The 20,877-nt window shown below is 35.4% G+C and overlaps 1 protein-coding gene across 1 annotated transcript; it reads right to left on the bottom strand.

Moving 5' to 3' along the window:
- Window positions 1-1,079: 1,079 nt before the first annotated feature.
- On the bottom strand, window positions 1,080-1,253 carry LOC147913423 (keratin-associated protein 19-9b-like). The gene has a single exon (XM_087417838.1). The coding sequence runs from the start codon at window positions 1,251-1,253 to the stop codon at window positions 1,080-1,082; it is 174 nt and encodes a 57-aa protein (XP_087273964.1).
- Window positions 1,254-20,877: the final 19,624 nt, after the last annotated feature.

Genomic DNA, 20,877 nt, shown 5'->3' with positions numbered 1-20,877 from the left:
AATTTTTCTTTAATTTATGGAGAAAAGTAGGGTAAAACCTGAAAAGTTAAATACTTACATAATAAGGTGATTAAAAAAAATAAAGTCTGAACATAGAAAAGAATTCCCATCCCCTCTATTTCTTCTATAGAAATTGAAGATGGCTGTGTAAGCAGTGTGTGTGTGTGGTGTATGTGTGTGTAAGTTTGGGAGGGGTCTGGGTAGGTAGAAAAGACTCAAGCAATATGTATTCTTGTCATTTTTTTCAAGGAATCACCTGGTAGAGTATCATGCTGAACGAAGACTGAGCAAAAAGGCACAGACAGCTCTTTCTTACAAAGCTCATAAAAATAACAATATTTAAAGAGTAAATATGCTCAAAAATATTCCTTTCCTGTTGTACTGAAGTTAAAGTAGTTATTACATTAAACTAATAACTTTACAAATGAGGTGTCATTCTATTCATAAGGATTAGGTTGTGTCTAAATATATGTGTTTCTTTTTTTTTTTTATAATTTTATTTATTTATTTATTTTTTCCCCCAAAGCCCCAGTAGATAGTTGTATGTCATAGCTGCACATCCTTCTAGTTGCTGTATGTGGGACGCGGCCTCAGCATGGCCGGAGAGGCAGTGCGTCGGTGCGCGCCCGGAATCCAAACCCAGGCTGCCAGCAGCAGAGTGCGTGCACTTAACCGCTAAGCCACGGGGCTGGCCCTAAATATATGTGGTTCTATAGGATGTCAAATCAAAAAGAGGGCCACATATGAGCAAGTTATCACATGAGATATAGGAGTTACTGGCTAAAACTTAATAAGATCAGTTCATAGGAAGTAAACAATCATATGAGGAAAACATGTTTCCATGAAATATGTTGCACAGATATGCCCAAATTATGACTAAAAAGTGCATTTAGGTGGGCAAATATAAATGAAACACACTTTAGAAAGTTCACCAAGTTTATTGGAGAATATGGTCAGAAATGTCACAAAAGGGATAAAGAAGGAAGCTTCACGTCAATAATATAGCAGAAGTGGAGATCGCCAACATGGGTGATGAATTCTGGATCAGGGAAACAGATCATTGCAGATGGACAATGTTTTCAGTAAAATTCAGAGGACCAGTATCTTCCATAGATAGAGGGATGGAAGTAGCCACAGCCATAACCACCATAGCCTCCTAGACCATAGCTGGAACCATAGCCATAGCCCAGGCCACTGAAACCACCAAGGCCATAGCCAAGGCCACCATAGTAGTTGCTGTAGTAGTAGCTCATTGTGTCAGGGCTTGAGGATTTGGTTGATGTTGAAGGTGAGTTTCTTGAGGATGAACATCACCAGCTGCACCCGGGCTTTTATACTCCCTCAGTGTGGGTGTGGTAAACCACAACACAGGAGCTTCATTCTTTTTGAAAATCTACCTTTGGTTCAAAACAATACTATTAAGACATACCTTTCTTCTTAAGGGTAGTTCAAAAAATGCACGGAATGTTGTATTTTTCCTTTGAAAATATTTCAATTTTCATTTTTCTTTGTTATTGCTTAAAATTACACATATTTCTACAATTAAAATATAATTATCATCGTCCTTTGCAACAGATAGGGAGCTTTGACTGGTAAAGGATTTGTTTATATTTTGTAGATTTTCAGGGGAAGGTTGCAAAGAAAAACTAAATTTAGAAAACCACATTGTGGGGACTTGAGTTTCTCAATCTCTTAAAATATCAATTTTCACATATGTGCAAAGAGAATAATAATTTCCATTTCTGCTTTTGACCATTGCAGCAAAACTCCCTAAGCATAGAGCAACAAGCCCTGCATACTTTACTCCTCTCTCAGCTCACAAAAGTAATTGTCAAAGGAATAAACGTAGTATCCTTCTTATATAGCTTTGAAGATACTTAGAGGTGCACAAATTGAAACAAGAAAAGAAAGATATATAAGAATTTATATCTGTTAATTGAAAGGACAATGACTTTATCATTTTGGGGAAAATCTATACTTAATTAGTTCTGAAATATTTGAATTACACTAAGGTTGTCTCACTCTAAGGAAGAAAGACAGCATCTTATAAGGAAGCTTTATTTAAGTCTTTTATAAGCAATCACTAATAAAAAAACATAATTCAAAAAGAAATATATTGTTTATTGTAAAATATTGGCAAAAACTAGGTGAAAAAAGTCCATTTAGATGAATAAAAAAAATTTAAATCACGTTTGCTGTGTCAAAAAAGTAATTTTATTGGAAACACACACAGACATTTTCTCCACGGAATAAGGAAGTAAACACAATGCTGATAATGTGACAACAATAAAAGAAATTCCCTCTAGATGGATGAAATTCTAAATCAGAGAAATAAGTCTTCTTGTTTCAGCTTGGTCCTGAGTATGCAGTCTGGAATATGATTGCTTCATTAGTGGTCCATGCTAGGCTACCAGGAGAGCAGTTGCAATAAAGAATTTAAGACTATGCATGATTTTAATGACACTGAAGGAACAAAAGAAGAAATAGACTGCAATAATGAAAGTCCAAAGGACTGAGAGATCAACAAATTTTTTAATGGAATGTAAAGAAATAATTTCTTCCATAGAAAGAAAGTAGTTGGTGGTTATAGCCTAAATCATTGAATCCACCAGATTTTAAACTCAGGCCACCAATACATCAAGACCAGTCATAGCCTAGTCTGCCATAGTTTTTACCATAGTAGCTCATAGGAGCTGGAGACCAGTCTTAATGATGAAGGTACTCCTTCTTAATTCAAGGTACTCCTTCTTAATCCATCAACAGAGGGATATCTATAATTTATCCTTGAGAAAAGTAGCCAGTATCACCAAGTTATTTTTTATTAATTTCCTAAGAAAAATGTACAAAAAGTTTATTTAGCTGCTTTATGACTTCAAGCTGGGTTTAAATTTTATTACAGTTTATTTCATTTAATGCTTTTCATAGTCAATATTCCTTCATCCCAGATTCTTTCAAACTCTTGCTACTGCATCTTTGCTATTTTACTTTGATAAAGTACTTAGCCTATTTCTGTTTTCTTATCTCTATGGTGATAATATTTTTTCTGAAAGACTAAGTAGTTAAGGATTTAATTAAACAAAATGGCTTCTCAATACCTAGAAACTGCAATGTATGTATGAATTTTCTCTAGCTGTATATGGCTGCAGGGAATTTGATCTTACTTGATAGCAATTATTCCTAACAGAATTCCCCAAAATATGGCAAGATAGTGAGGGCAGAGCTCTTCACAAAGTGATAGGACCAGTGAAAAGTCCTCATTAGTCAGTGACCAAAATAAATTATATAGCAACATTTGCTATGAGTTAGTGCCTGAGTTTGCAGTTCTGTGTAATTTATAGAAGGGAAGGAGAAATTATGGAGACCTAAGCTACAGGAGTGCAAGTCAGGGATACATAACTAAACACAAGTTTTAAGGCAGTTAGCCAAGCCCCACATCTAAAGTTAGAATACCTGTCAAATGTGTGACAAGCACTGAATATTCCTAAAAGCTCTCTTTCAAGAAAGTGTCTTATCTAAATTATTATGAGAATGATTTCTAAAGAATCATTCCCAAGAAAAATAATCCCAGGGGAAAAATAATTGTTCAGTAAGAAAATATATTGCTTAGATATTGCAAAACTTATATAAAACATGTTCATCTTAATGCATGGACAAGAAACCAAATATGCAGTGGCAATAAAATAAGTTTATTGCAAAGATTTATTACCATAAATAAGAAAGCACCATGCTAATGAGCCACAATAATGAGAAAAATCAGCCCTCGGTATTGAAGCTAGTTCCAAGGTGCGTAGTTTTCAGTGGGTTTTTACCTTTTGTGGCCAAAGGTGGGCTCCAGATAAAGGAGTTGAAATAAGTCCAAAGTGAAAATAACATTGACAAGACTGAAGAACTCAGTAGAATAAATAGATTGTGTTAATGATATAAAAGATCTGAGCTTCTTATAACAAGTTTTTCACTAGAACAGAAAGGACAAATATCTTCCATAGAAAGAGGGGCAGTGGAAGCCACAGTCATGTCCACCATGGCCGTCAATCTGTAGTTAGGGGCAGAGACAGAGACAGGACCCAAGGTTCCAATAGTAGATTTATAGAAGCTTATGATGTCACCATCTACATGGGGCTTTTCATATTCTCTTGTGTAGGGGAATGGCCAATCCCAGATCCAGAAATTCTTATTTAGTTGGAATAAGGTCCAAGCATCAGTATTTTTAAAAGCTCCCCAGAGGATTCCAGAGTACAGCAAGGGTTGACAGGTAATAACTTACTGATATGGCAGAGATCTCAACTGTGGGACCCGGTATTTATTCAATTTTTTAGCAAATACTTGTTTAGATCTCCTTTTATGCCAGTTTTCTATGTTCAGAGGTAAAGGTTAAAACAAAAATGCCTGTCCTCATTAAGATTACATTCCAGGACGAAGGCAATAAATAGATTATCTATTAGAGATAATGTGTATGAAGGAAATAAAGAAATTATATACAAAGTGGCAGCATAGGGGCAAATGCCAATAAGATATTATAATACCTAATATATGTGTAATTATAAGTAATATATAAAATAATATATAATATAATGTAATATGTAATATATAATTCTTTGATATATAGAAAGATATATGTCTATTATATATCTATATTATAACTATAATATATATTATAATATATAAATATAATAATTTTATTGATTCCCTTTGAGGGAAAATTCCCTTTGAGAAGATGACATTTGAACACAAGAATGAAGTAAAGGAGGTACATGTGTAAATGTCTAAGTCAAAGAACAAACTGGATAGAAGAAACTGTACATGCAAATGTTCTAAGGTCGGAACTATTTTTGCATGATGAAGTAGTGAGAAAGTTATCGCGGCTAAATTGTAGTTAATGAAGAGGAGAATGTTGGGAGATAAAGTCAGAAAGTTAGGCATGGGTTAGATTAGACAGGGCCTTCTGGGCCTTGATAATGATTTTTAATGGAATTTAGGAGTAATGGAAAGCTATTGAAGATGTTTAATTAAAAGAAGGAGGTGATCTGATCCATGACTTGTTACTGTGTTGTTTACCAATTCTAAGAGCTCGAAAACAGAAGCTTAGAGTCCAAGGTTGTTGCAGTAATTCAGGCAAGAGATAGTGGTGGACTCAACAAGGGCCTGCTGGTGGATAGGACATAAATGGTAGGTATAAGAAAAATAGGACTAAAGGGTAACATCTTGGTTTAAGGCTTAAGAAATTCGTTGAATGCCTTTGGCATTATATTTAAGCGAAAGCCTGGGTGGGAGCATAATGTAAAAAAATCAAGAGTTCTGATGTGGACATAGGAGTTGTCTATTTAAGATGTTAGACAGTAGAATATGCAATGTGAAGCTTGAGAGAAGAGGTTAGGACAGGAGATATAAATTGGAGATACATAATTATTCAAATGGTGTTTATATCATGAGACTGCATGAAATAGTTGGAGAGAGAGAGAGTAGATAGACAAGAGTTCAGCCCTGGAGACTTCTAGCACGGAGAGGCAGGAAAGAGAACAAGAATCTAGCAAAGGAGCCTAAGAAGGAGTGGTCAGCGTCGTAGGAGGAAAATGTGGGGAGTGTGGTAATCAGGAGATAAAGAAAGAAAGTTTTTCAATAAGGAGAAATGAGTAAATTTAGCATAAATGCTGCTGAAGGGTAGGTGAAAAATAAGAGGTCTGAATGGGGGAGACGGGAGAGCATCCAGTACACAAGTGGAAGATTAGCTTCCAGACGGTCAAGGACTGTTCACACTGGAACACGTAGAAGGTAGATTGTATGTTTGTTGAGGAATGCTTAGGGTAGGAAGAATTCAGAGGACACACTATCAAGTTCTCTGTCTCCTGGTAATTCAATTAAAGATAAACCCAGGTACTGCTGTGAGGGGACTTTGCAGATGTAATTAGTTATTAATCAGCTGACTAGGGAGATTATCCTGGATTATCCAGGTGAAACCAATGTAATCACATGCACTTTTAAAAGCAAGAGAGAAAGGCAGAAGAGATGAGGCAGAAATGGAGGTCACATATTAGAACTGTGAAGAGGATTTGACCTGCCATTGCTGGTTTTGAAGATGGTGGAGTGCGGTCTATGAGCTAAAGAATACTGATGGCTTCTAAAGGCTGAGAAAGGAAATGGGAGCCTCAGGCCTACAACCACATGGAACTGAATTCTGCCACCAACTGGAAGGAGCTTGCAAGCAAATTCACCCCAAGAACCTCCAGAAATGAATGCAGCCCTGCTGAAAAATTGATTCTGGCCTTGTAAGACTCTATGCAAACAGTCACCTGAGCCACTCCGTGCCTGGACTTCTGACCTACAGAAACTGCAAAGTAATAATTTGAGTTGTTTTAAACCACTAAGTTTTTGATAATCTGTTACAGCAGCAATAGGAATCAAATACAGTGATGGTTGGTAGATGTTTAATTCTCTATTGTTCCTAATTTTTCAGTGACATTTGAAACAAGTCATAGGTTAGATGAGGAGTAAGGCATATTGTGTCAGAAGTTTGAAGAAAGATAAGGGATGAATTGGTTATTTTAGAGAGTGGGAAAGTGAATTTAGTAGGAAAATGGAGAATAATTTCTGGGCAGGACTGAATGCCTAATTAAGATTTAAAATCATAAATTTAACATAATACAATTCAACAAGGATGTACTTCTCTAGACCAATACCTTGATATATGAGCAAGCACAGAGTAGGCAAAGAGTTGGACTTAAGCAGAGGTTGGAGTTTCAAAAGACTGACAGCACTGGTGGAGTAAGGCAAGGGATTTAAGGATGTAGCAAAGGCATGATTAGAACAGTGTGTAGTGGATACTATCCTGGTAAGAGCGGAAGTGAGAACAAGGGTGATGTACAGTAGAAATTCGATGAGGTCCATAGTTTACGGTTGAAATAGGGTCTATCGAAATAGTCCTAAAAATTGAAAGTAGAAAACAAAAGCAGTTGGAGGTTGAAGGCAGGGACCAGGGCAGATCAGAAACCTGTCAAGGGTATAATGAGAGGCAAATACCAGGGGTAAAATGAGAAGACGATTGACTCAGCATCTAAATCCAAGTGTATGAATAAGGAAAAGTTTCAACAAAGACAAACGTAATATAGACTGTGAGAAATCTCAGGCTCTGTACCTGTTGAAGTGGCATAGAGACAGGACCCTAAGCAGGATTCAGTTAACAAGTGAAACTTCCTTCAACACCCAGGGAGAAAAATATCACTTCAGCCCCAGAACACAGAACACATGTCTTCCTTTTAGAGATGTAGGTAAGTCAAGGAAAAAATGTAACACAAAGGAAGACCCCTCTCCCATATAGCAATGAAGATTATTAATGGTCACTAATTATATTATAGACAGGGAAACGATAAATTAAACTTTATATTTGTGGAATGACAGGGTAAAATTTCAGACTATATTAAGAATATCTGAGTTTATTGATTCTCTTGGATGTCCAATCAGATAAAGAGCATCATTCTGAACAAGATCACATAAAACAAGTGTTAATTTTAAACACTTCTGTGGGCATAATTTTTAAAGAAATACTCATAATAAAAATAATCATATCTGTTGACATAAATTTTGACATATAAATATATGTTTCAAAAGATTATTATTCAGGTTTTGCAAAAAAATAAACACATGTATGAAAATCCTTAACAAAAACAAATAGAAATGAAACCAAGTTTGTTACGCCAATGGAGAAACTTTGCTGGGAAACAGGCTGTCACAAGTGAACTAATGAAGTAGCAACAGTTCCAAAATGCAGCCATTATGAAAGGAACTCCAGTTCCTTTGATGACTCTCTGCTGCGTGCAATGAAGCTTTCTTGCTCTGATTTCTTCAAAGTACCTTCTGTAATGGTGTGTGACGTTAGCAGTCTTTGCAATTAATGAGGTTAACAATGTGCTTGACTTGAAGACAGGAAGAAAAAAAAGAATAAGGTCACCATTTAGAGTTATAGAAAGTTTCTAATGCTTTAGTGATTGACGGATTTTTCAGTGGAACCCAGAGGACCAATATCTTCTATAGAAAGAGGAACCATAGCAGCGCTAGCTCAATCTACCACAGCCAATATAGCCAGAGCCAGGGCCACAGCCACATCTCAGGATTCCAAAATCATCAAGGCCACAGCCAAGGCCACCAGAGTAATTGACACGAAAGCTTATTGGTAATAGGATCCTGGAATTACTTTTGTTTTTTTTGGTTGTTGTTTTGCTCAAGGGCCAAGAGCTTTTGGACAGACTCTTGTGTTACTCTGAGGTCCTGGGGGAATCTGGGGCTATTCTCTACTGTCACATTTAGACATAATATCCTGCTCTTTTTGTACTTTTTTCTGGTATTGTACGACACCAGCACAAGACTCTTCTCTACTGGAAACAGTGGAAAGTGAAGTAGCCATGCCCCTCACTCCTCAATTGCCCTCACCTCACCTTCAAAGTTTAGCCAGTTAGAAAAAGATGAGACACTGGACCCATTTTCATGAACCCACTATAATATAAGCTCAAGACACATCCTTAAGATTCTTTCTCATTCCTGGGTTAAGCCACCTTTAGATAGTTTATAAGATAAGGTTGTTTTCTTTTCTTTTTTTTTTTTTTTTATTGCAGCAACATTGGTTTATAACATTGTAAAAATTTCAGGTGTACATCATTGTACTTCTATTTCTGCATGGACTACATCATGTTCACCACCAAAATACTAATTACAACCCATCACCACACACATGTACCGAATTATCTCTTTCACCCTCCTCCCTCCCCCCTTCCCCTCTAGTAACCACCAATCCAATCTCTGTCCCTATGTATTTGTTTATTGTTGTTATTATCTACTACTTAATGAAGGAAATCATACGGTATTTGACCTTCTCCCTCTGACTTATTTCACTTTGCATTATACCTTCGATGTCCATCCATGTTGTCACAAATGGCTGTTTTCTTTTTAACTATTCCACATCTTTGTATGTTAGTATCTCTTTAATTGGATGTACTGCACAATTGTGGAAAAAGATCTGGGGAAATATGATATTCCTAATTTATTTATACTACAACTTTATGTCTGGAGTCCCTTAGATATTTGCTTTTGTTTAGACGTTGCAATCTGCGATCTTGATAAACTCACTTATTAATTCTGGAGTTTTTTGGTAGATATTTTAGGATTTTCTACAGAGACAATCTGTGAACAGAGACAATTTTATTACTTCTTTTCTAACATGTGTGTCTTTTATTTGCCTTATTTTACTGACTAGGTCTTCCTGTTTAATATTGAATACGAAGAGTGAGATTGGACATCTTTCTTTGTTCTCAATCTTAGAAAGAAAACATCCAGTCTTTTACCACTGAGTGATTTTAATCAGGTTTTTTATAGATACTTCTATCAGGATGAACATGTGTCCTTCTATGCCTACTTTGCTAAGAGTCTTCACAAATGTATGTTAAATTTTGTCAAAACATTTTTCTGTATCAATTAAAATGATCATGAGGGTTTTTTTTCTTTTTGCTATTAATATTGCATTGATTAACTTGTAAATATTGAACCAGCTTTGCATTCCTGGAATTTGTCATAGAGCGGTATTCTTTTTATAGAGTGATGGATTCAAATTGCTAAAATTTTGTTGAGAATTTTTGCGTCTATTATCATGAAGTAAATTATTACTTAGTTTCTTGTATTTTACTATCTGTCTCGTTTTGGCATCAGAGTAATGCTGGTATTATAAAATGAGTTAGAAAGTACTCTGTCCTCTTTCCTTTTTAATATCTGTGAGATGAGTAGTGGTGTCTCATCTTTCATTTCTGATTTTGGTATTTGTGTCCTTGCCGTCTTTCCCCTCCCTTGTTTAGCATGCCTAGACATTTATTTATCAATCTGATTTATTTTTTCAATATACCAGCTGTGGGTTTCACTAATTCTCTCTGTTGTATCCCTGATTTCAATTTCATTGATTTCTGCTCTAATTTTTATCACTTCCTTCCGTCTGCCTGTTTGGGGTAAATTTCACCTCTTAAGGTGAAAACATTGACTACTCATTTTAGAGCTCTCTTATTTCTAATATATTCATTTAATGATATAAAATGCCATCTAAGAACTATAATAGCTGCTTTGCACGAATTTGACATGTTGTATTTTCATTTTCATTTATTTCAAAATATTTTTAGCTTACTTTGAGATTTCCTCTCTGACCCATGGGTTATTTAGAAGTGTATGGTTTAATTTCCAAGTAGTTGTTAATTTTCTAGTTATCTCTCTTATTGATTTCTAATTGATTCAGTTATGCTTTGAGAATATATTTTGTATAATTTCTATTCTTTTCAATTTGTTAAGATTTGTTTTACGGCCTAGAATATGTTTTTTCGTGGTGAACATTCCAGGCACACACGAGGACAATGTGTTTGTGGTGAATAAATATCACGTCAAGTGGGTTGATAGTTGATATCCATATCCTTACTGATTCTCTGTCTATATGATCTATCAATTACTGAGACAGGAGTATTGAAGTCTCCAACTATAATTATGCATTTGTCTGCTTCTAGTTTCAGATTGATTGATTTTTGCTTCATGCATTTTGAAACTCTTTTGTTAAGTGCATACACATTTAAGGAGGAGAACTGAGGTACACACATGTTTGACGCATGAGGATAAGTGACCTGTTCATCATTATGTAATGTTCTTCTTTATCTCTGATAAACTTCCTTGTTCTAAAGATTGCTTTTGCTGGAATTAATATGGTTACCTATGCTTTATTTTGGTTAATTGTGTACATTGTACATTTTCTCCACCCCTTTACTTTTAACTTGTCTTTCTATTTAAATTGGGCTTTTTGTACACAGCATATAACTGGATCTTGCTTTTTTTATCTACAGCAGCAATCTCTGTCTGTAAACTGGTATGATTAGATGACTCACATTTAAAGAACTTTTTAATATTGTGTTATTCCAATCTACCAATTTTTTAACAGTTTTATACTGATTGCATTTTTTCTTTTCTTTTGTTTCCTCTTATTCTGTTTTCTCTGCCTTTTGTTATTATTTATGAATCCATTTTATCTTCTGTATTGATTTGTAATTTATGCTTTTCTATTATATTTATTAATTGCCCTAGAGTTTACAATATTCATGTTTTTGTTTTTGTTTTTGTTTTTGTTTGTGAGGAGGATCAGCCCTGAGCTAACATCTGCCAATCCTCCTCTTTTTGCTGAGGAAGACTGGCCCTGGGCTAACATCCATGCCCATCTTCCTCCACTTTATATGGGACGCCGCCACAGCATGGCTTGCCAAGCGGTGCCTCGGTGCGCGCCCGGGATCCAAACCTGCGAACCCCGGGCTGCCGCAGCGGAGTGGGCGCACTTAACCGCTCCTGCCACCGGGCCGGCCCCACAATATTCATGTTTAAATAATCTGAATCTACATTTAAATAGTGTATACTACTGCTTCACTTATAATGTAAGTCATTAAGTCCCTGTAAAAGAATACTCCCAATTCCTCCCTTCCATCTTCAAGTCATTGTCATACAACTTACTTTTACAAAGGCTTTAAATACCCAGAGCATAATTACTATTATTGCTTTAAACAGTCAGTTATCTTTTATAGAAAATAAAAATAAGAAAATTAAAAAAAAATCTTTTGCCTTTATTTAGTTCATTTTTTATGCTATTTTGTTCTTTGTGTAGAAAGTTTCTGACCTAACTCATATTTATTCTGTCTGAAGAGCTTCTTTTAAGAATTCTTTTTGAGTAGATATTCTGGTAATGATTTTTCTCAATTTGTTGTTGTTGCTTTATTTTATTTTTTTTTAGAATGTCTTTATTTCTCCTTCGTTTTTGAAGTATATGTTGACTAGACATAGAATTTTAGGTTGATAGTTTTATTTTACTTTCAAGGTTTTAAAGATTTCAACCCATTTTCTTGCTTTTGTGGTTGTTGAGGAGGAATAAGCTATAATTCTTATCCTTATTCCTGTGTAGATAAGCCCCCTCCCCTGGGTGCTTTTGTGATATTCTTTCTCTCTCTCTTTTTCTGTCTTTCATCTGTTTGAATATGATATATCTCGGTGTGTCGGGTTTTCTGTTTGTTTCTGTGTTTGGTTTAGTTTGGTTTGGTATTTGTCCTGCTTGATATTCTGTTCTCCAAGCTTCTTGGATCTATGGTTTGGGGTCTGTCACTAAGTTTGGAAAATTTTCATCTATTATTTCTTCAAATATTTCTTATGCCTTGCTCTCTCTTCTTCTTCTGGTGTTGGGTGCTCTGCTCTTTTCTCTTTTTCATTTTTTTTCTATTTGCATTTCAGTGTTCATAGATTTGCTTGCACTCTCTTCTAGTTCATTGATTCTTTCCTCAGCTGTATTGAATCTGCTAGTGAGCATGTCAAAGATAGTCTTCATTTCTGTTGTATTTTTCATTTCTAGCATTTACATTTGATTCTTTCTTTTAGTTTCTATTTCCACACTGGAAGTACCTATTTCATCTTGCCTATTGTCCACCTTTTCCATTATTGCCTTTGACATTTTAATCATCATTATTTCATATTTTCTCTCTGGTAATTCTAATACTTATGCCATATCTGTGTCTTGTTCTGATGATTGCTTTGTCTTTTAAGATTGTGATTTTTCTTCCTTTTTATATGTTTAGTAGCTTTTTGCTAAAAACTTGACATATTGCACAGGATTGGAAATCCTATGGTAAATATATGCTTTTCTTGGAGATGAATTTGAATTTCCTTTTAGGCCTTTAATGTGTGGGTTTGTGTTCATGTAGGCAGGTTTGGGACTGTGTTTGAAGATTTTGTTGCTGTAGTTACCAGAGGGGAAATTTGTTGTTGCTAATAGTATCAGAGACTTCAAATTCCTCTTGATTGTTCCAACATTTGGTTTTGCGTCTTACCTTTGTGTTACTCCTTAGAGCATCCGTCTCTTGCAGTTCTTCCAGCTAGTCCACTGTTATTTGTACTCAAGTTTTGTTAGTGTGACCATGGTGATGGGAGGAGGTTATGGAAGGGGGTGAGGCTAATGTTTTGATTACTGACAGATTTCAGAGTCTGGGTCTCAGGGAAGTGGGCTTTGGAAGAGTCTCTTATCCTTCACTAGAGGTTCTTTTTTTTTTTTTTTTTTAATTCTTCCTAGTCTTTCCCCCTGGGTGTCGTGGTTATACACCAATTTCCTTGAGCTATGGTTTTGAAGCCCTTCCCCCTGAAAATGGAGTCTTTTCTTTTTTATCTAGGAGGGATTTTAAAAAATGTATTGGGTGGAATTCTGGTGGTATCTTCCATTCCCTTCTCCAAGTTACAATGATATTCCAGTAGTGTGCTCAGCATATAAGCCTCCTCGGCCTTCTTCTTGTAGGTTAAGCTTTTTATTCAGCTGCCGTTCCCCCTCCCCAGGTAACACCATAGGGGATGGGGTGGATTAGGGCTTTCTATAGACTCTCCATGATGATCTCTGTGAGATCGTCATGAAGATCCTGGAGGAAAAGCCAGCAAGATTGTGGGAAACTTCCTATGATGTGGCACCTAATAGCTTCAGACTCTCATGCTAGCCCACATTCAGCCTTAAGCATTTAGTCAAAATGTCTAATTTAACCTTCTTACTAACTCTTATGGCATCTTCTCCAAGGAAGAAAATGTTTGAAGCCTGTTTCTCTCCATAGGCACCTATCTCCAAATTTTAGGATGGCCATTTGACCTCTGATTTTAATCTCTGATGGGTCAACAAAAGTAATTGATTTTCATATTTTCCAATTTTCTAACCAACTACACCTCTGAACCAAGACCAGGAGTCTCAAAAATTATTTATTTTTAATTTAACTTAATTTTCATTAAATTATTATACAGAAAATTCATTTTTTTAACTTTTGGTGTATAGTTCTATGAATTTTTGTACATGTATAGATTTGTGTAACCACTACCACAATAAGAATACAGAACAGTTCCATCGCTCCCAAACTCCCTTGTGCTATCACTCTATAGTGACACCATCCTTCCCTGAATAATCCTTGTCAGCCATTAATCTGTTTATTATTACTATAGCTTTGACTTTTTGAGAATATCAAATAAGTGGAATCATACAGCATGTAATCCCTTCAGAACAGCTTCTCTCACTCAGAATTATGTCTTTGATATTTATGTAATTTATTTAATGTATCAATAGTTCTTTCCTTTTTGTTGTAAGTAGAAATCCATTGTATGTGTGTAGCACAGTTTGTTTATTCACCATTTGAAGGATATTTAGGTTGTTACAGCTTTGGGCTATCACAAATAAAGCTGCTATGAACACTTGTGCATCTAAATTACTTTTAAATATTTTTAAACATCAAATTTATCCTCACTAGAGAAACAGCTTCAACTCTGAAAGCATTTCCAAAAATGTACCAAAATTATGATTACAGAAAAAATCAAAATCATTAGCTACATATCTATTTAGCACCTCAAAGAGAGAACTTATTCAGCAGTGTATAAGTCAGTATGTATTTATAAAGCCACGGTTAATAGGACTTTAGAGTCTAATTTTGTGCGTCAAGTGGTACTCTTGGCTGCATCAAAAATGGCTGCATGTGGATTCTACCAATGAGTACTTCCTTGGATTTTGTAAATTACACATGTATTCTTTGTTCTGACGATTTCCAATATTATTGCCCGATGCCAAAGTAGCCTACTCTCCTTAAGTCCCATTATCAGAGAAGCCAGCTAGACACTCCTTCTCACCCATTACATTCCACAGATAGGAGTCAGATCCTAGTCTATTGTGCACATAACTCAATAAAAATAATATAAGGCATTATGAGTGGTCTTAGACCCTGCTTATTCAAGTAAGGGAGAGAGCATACCCTACTTCTCTTCAGGATGAGGATTCACAGGATATTAACATATTTCTTCAAAAATAAATAATCTTTGTAAGATCCACATCCACACTTTCAAACCATCTGTATCTTGTCTGTGGTTTGTTGGGCCATCTAACTGATTCTTGAATAGTAACTTTGAAATTTCTGACATTCACTTGAAATATCACATTTATTATATGTCAGTCCTTCCACAGGAACTTTTAATCTAACAATTCTATTGTACAAGCTTGGCAGCAGCAGTTATATCGACAGCTACCCAGAGCTATATCTGACCCAGGTCTCTAAGCTGCCATATCCACAGCCATCGCTCAAGAGACCACAGTAATTGCTTTCTGTAGCTCATTTTGTCAGGAGTAAAAAATGAAAATAATTTGTTGAAATAAATGAATGGAAGCAAAATCCATGTTTGCTTCTATTTTTTTAATTAAGGATCTTTCTTATTAAGGAATTGAAACTCATAATGATCATTCATTACTAAGTCATATATATATTTTCTCATTTAAACATCACAACTCTATGATTAGGAACCAACTCCATTCAACTGTCAAAATCTTATGAGATTGGCACTAAGTACAATTTTCAGAGGTAAAATGAAAGCATGTAGAGATTAACTTGTTCAAGTTCACAGAATTAGGGATTAGTAGAGCCAAAACTCAAACCCAAGTCTCTTTAAAGCCAGACCTTTGTGATTAAGTGCTAACCTATTGTTTTCTCAGTTATAAAGTACAAGTGAAGGATGTCTGAAGACACAATGTAAGCACAACTATGGAATAAGCTGTTTTAAATATGTAGCTGTTGAATATTTGGACCTAGTAGACTAATAGTGACTTTGGGTCTACAGTCTACTTTGTCAAGTCTGCTTCTAGTACCCAGTTATCAGGTAACCAAGACAGTAATTCAGTAGAAGCCAGAGAACTAGCTACAGAACGGATGATAGCCACCATACCCAGAGCCACATCTACAGACCAGTCTATGGAAACTGCCTTCTCCATATCCACACTCATAGCCCAGGCTGCCCTAGTAATTTCCATTGTAGTTCATGATGTCAGGAGCTAAAAACTTAGTTTGATAGATGGGGCAGTCTGCCTTGCAACTACCTATATGGTAACTTTCAAAGCCTTTAGGAGTGGCATTAAAAATCCATGAAGATGGATCAAATTCTCCTTCCAGATAAAAATTGTACAAACAAGTCAAAAAAAACCATTCCTTTCATATCTGAGAGAAAATCTGAACTTGCTTTTAAAGCATTCTATTAGTTTTCTTTCTGTTTAGCTTGCATTCCTCAAAAACAATCTGGTTCTGATAACAAACAGTAGTTACATCTTCAAAGCACTCTTTTCACATGTAGGTTTCATAATATCAAGTAGTTCTCTTATAAAACAACCTAATACTTTCCAACCATTAATTATATTACCTTGCTAAAGTATTTTTTTTAAATCTCATATGATATCCACACCATTTTCCTTTTACTATTAAATAAATAGCATAAAATTTACTCAGGAAAATGATGCAAAATCATGATCCCTCTTCATAAAAGTGGTGAAAATGTATCAATCTCCTAATTTCCTTTAATGGTCATTCAGCAGCTTCTAAAGCATAATTCTTATATTGTCTTAAATTTTTTCAAATACAAAAAATAGATGAATAAATAAATGATAAAGCGTGCAAACCAACAGGTCTTGAACAAAGAAAAAAATTAAATGATTTAAAAATAAATTTGCGAAATAGAGGATTCATGAATGACACTAACATTTACTAGGCAAAGCCAAATGTCCTTGATAATGGGAACATTTGCAAAATTGTTCATCCCTTTGCCTCTAGCTTTCTTAAGCAAATGAAAAGAATTTAAAAGTTATTTTTCCTTAAAGTTTAAGTTTCGTTTTCATTAACATTAAGAAAATCTAAGAGCTTAATAACATAAAATATAAATCTGTAGAGAGAGTGGCTCTAATTGTTAGACTGATAAAATTGTTGGAAATATTAACAGTCAAGAACACCAATGGCCTTGTACATGAGAAATGGAAGTAGGAGATTGTTTTAAACAAACGTTAGAGCTGGATGGTTCTGCAATGATTTTCAACTAATCAAGCATACAACCAGCAGGAAATTTGTTAAAACAATAGAGTTGCTTAGGTATATGGAGACAAAGCTGTTGTGATAGAAAGGTTACCATCTCCCCTCCTTCACCCCAAACCCTGAAAAGACTAACTCATATTTTTAATTGTCTGAATTCTTCTAAGGGATCATAGAATGTTACAACTAAAAAGAAGCATTGTAGGGGCCGGCCCTGTGGCTTAGCAGTTAAGTGCGCGCGCTCCACTACTAGAGGCCCGGGTTTGGATCCTGGGCACGCACCAACTCACCATTTCTCTGGCCATGCTGAGGCTGCGTCCCACATACAGCAACTAGAAGGATGTGCAACTATAATGTACAACTATCTACTGGGGCTTTGGGGAGAAAAAGGAGGAGGATTGGCAATAGATGTTAGCTCAGAGCCGGTCTTCCTCAGCAAAAAGAGGAGGATTAGCATGGATGTTAGCTCAGGGCTGATCTTCCTCCCAAAAAAAATTAAAAAAATTAAAAATAAATAAAAAGAAGCATTGTAATTATTATCCCAATTTTTCAGTTTTACATATCTTTTAAGTGGCATTCATGTGAGAAAAGAGTAAAATATCTTGCTCAAAGGCCCAAGACATGGCTTTACCTGATTATTTCCTGCTGAAAAATCAAAAGATGAGTTGAGAAATTCTTTCAGAAATGCGGAAAGTATAATTTTGGTGGGACATAATATTTATTTTGTTGTTTCTATGAACAGACATTTGCAGAAAGCCTAAAGTAGGCTTTTAGAATGACTAGGTTTGTCTAAGAGGTAAGAAAGATGTGGAGGAAAGCATACATAATCTTAAAAAGTTGAAACCTCTATGGCAATGGAAATTTGGGGCAAGATCTTGATTTGCATAGTTAATTTAAACAGATAGTAAAAAAATCACAAACCAATCCTCTGAAATCAATTATAAGCTGCCTCGGGCTAGTGACTCTGCTTTTGTTGATGAGGCTGTTTGGCTGTACATATTTATGAGACGATATAAATTAAAACCACAAGCTCTCTAATAGGCAGTTATAAATGACCCTCTAATTGCCAGTTTAAACACAATCCATTATAAATCAAAGTCATCATTATCTCTTCTCAAATCTCTTTCAGTTATAGGAAGAGATGCTTAGAATTGTGGAAAGAATTTTAAGACTGAAATCAAAAGTCTTATGTTGAATTAATTTTTTCTATTCTATCATCTATTAATTATGTAATCTAAATAAAGTAATATTAAACAGAAAATATTGATCACTGTTATAGGTTGAATTAAGGCCCCCCCAAAAGATATATTGAAGACCTAGCCTGCCTGCTCTATACCTGTGGATGTGACTTTATTTGGAAATCGGTTCTCTGCAGATTTAATCAAGTGGACATGATTGGGGGGGCCCTAATTCAATATGATTATTCAGTATGACTGGTGTCTATGTAAGAAGGGTAAATTTGGACACAGAGACAGACAATCATAGAGGGAAGAGGACGTAGAGACAGAGAGAGAACACCATGTGACAATGAAGGCAGAGACTGGAGTTATGCAGCTGCAAGCCAAGGAACAACAAAAATTGCCAGCATACCTCCAGAAGCTAGGAAAAGGCACGGAAGGATTCTCCTACAGGTTTCAGAGGGAGCATGGCCTTGCTGACATCTTGATTTCAGACTTCCAGCCTCTCCACTGTAAGATAATAAATTTCTTTTGTTTGAAGCCACCCAGTTAGTGGCACTTTGTTACAGCAGCCCTAGGAAATTAATACAATCACCTATTGTATCTTATACACACCTCATTTGTTTGCATGCCTGTGTGTGTGCAGGAGAGGGTAGGTTTATTTTACAACGTCTTGAAAGTAAAAATTATTATCAGACTTAATTGATTAAAAAAATGTTTCAATGAAGTTAAGAAACTTGCTGTATACCAAATATTTAGTTAGTAGTACAGAGCGAATACAATCCTGTTTCTTTGTCTTCAAAATCTGTATTTTTCCCCATATTCTGACTGCTTCTTAGAGTTGTTTGAAGACAAATGTTTACTTATACTTTCATTCCTTTGTTTAGGAGATTTTGAAAATTAAATGTTAAAAAATATATAAAATATATATATAAAAAATATACAAAACATCTTGCAAAATACAGATGGTAGGTCAGAAATTTTGATTTCCTTCCCCTTTTCTCATTAATTAGTTCTGTTTATTCAACAAATATTTATTGAGCCCATGTTATGCACTCGGCACAGTTCTAGAAGCCTGTTCATTGCAGGTTCATGGTAGCTTAATCTCAAAAGCACTTGCAGAGGGCTTCCCTTTAGACTTTGGTTTTTCTTTAGTTCAATCATCCTTCAACTAACTATATATAAATCTTCAGGCAAATATAGACCAACAATCTCTCTCATTGTTCTCCTTTTTCTATTTGGCTTATTAGAAAGAAAAAAAAATGTCATATATTATAAGCAGTCTAAGACAATCTTTTTCAAATCAGCATTCTTCCTTCTTGCTGAAATCTAAGTTACTTCAACTTCCTTGCCATCTCTTCCCTTGTCCGGTAATTAGAAGCTTTCTAATTGACTCTGCAAAGAAACATCAGCCTTCCAAGCATCACTAAGAAAAAATAGATTTCCCCCCAAAGAATTATTTTTGTTGTAAGAATTAGAAATGTTTTAAGAAACCAGAAGAACTTAACTTTTACAGGCGATGCTAAAAGCAGAAACTACACTTTTAACAAAAATATAACACAAAGTCCTCTGAAAAGGTCATCCCTAAAAGAATAATTTCTAAAGCAAAATAATCAGTCTATGTGGTAACTTTAAAATTAGTAAACATTAATATGAGATAAATTAGAAGAAATTATGTCCACTTTGTCATTCAAAGACAACAGCTTTATTGAAAATTGGACACAGAGTTGCCGCAGGTGACTCAATCTGTGAAATTCCCAATTAAGTCATGGAAGGAAGTGTTGTTGATCAATTTCAGGACTTTTCATTGTACACATGGCTAGGTGGTCAGAGCAGCATCTGGATTTTGATGGAAATAAAAAGACTTGAAAGAAGAGCTAACAGTAGGGTGATATTAGGATTCTAAAGTCCTAAAGCACCAGTCTTTATTTCGTTTCAATAGAAGCCAGAGAACCCATATCCTCCATAGCGTGGTGGGTGGCAGCAACCATATCCATAGCCTCTATACTCTGAACCATAGCCATGGCCTCCATAGCCATATCCTAGGCCTCTAAAGCTACCACAACCACAGCCGTAGGCTGAGCCATAGCCATAACCCAGGCTTCCACATCTATTGCCCAGACCATCACAGTAGTTGCCATAGTAGCAGCTCATAGTGTCAGGAATTGGGGATTTGTTTGATATGAAGGCATGTTTACCAAGTGTGAATGTCACCAACTGCCTAGGTCTCATATACCTCAGAAAAGAGTATGGCAGTAAAAACAGATTTGCATAATCCTCATTCCATGGCCTCAGTGACATGAAAGATAATCTCATTAATCTCTTTGTCTTCTAATTAAGGGCTGTTTGTGTAGATTCCAATGAAATACCCTTTGTCTATGTTGACAATGATTGTAGTATCTTCAAAGACCACACATGAGATGACCGCCATCTATAAAACCCTCTAGCCAGGCATCACAGCGTCTCATTGCTATTCAAAATTATAGACACACTCTTTATTGAATGAAGTCAACATCATGGGAAACTGTAGCTGATTTACTAGTAAGACTGAATAGATGTTGGTGATGCTTGCTCAAAATCCCAAAATATGCCACGTTTCCAGTTTGCTCTACTCCATTAGAATTTTGAACAATTTATATTTTGTTACTAAAATTGAGTTGCTTAAAAGTTGGGCCGTCATCAATTTTATACTCTTTTTATAAGACAAGTTGTGGAATTTTTTCTTCACAATACACTTAATTTAATAATGTTTTCCTAAAGAACTGACAGTGAATTTAGCATTGAATGTCCATTCAATTTACCTG

This window comes from Ceratotherium simum, chromosome 27, assembly GCF_057802395.1.
Source record: "Ceratotherium simum simum isolate JZ-2026a chromosome 27, ASM5780239v1, whole genome shotgun sequence".
Classification (NCBI taxonomy): Eukaryota; Metazoa; Chordata; class Mammalia; order Perissodactyla; family Rhinocerotidae; genus Ceratotherium; species Ceratotherium simum.
Note: the sequence above shows the minus strand (reverse complement) of the source record. Positions and strands in the feature narration are given on the sequence as shown.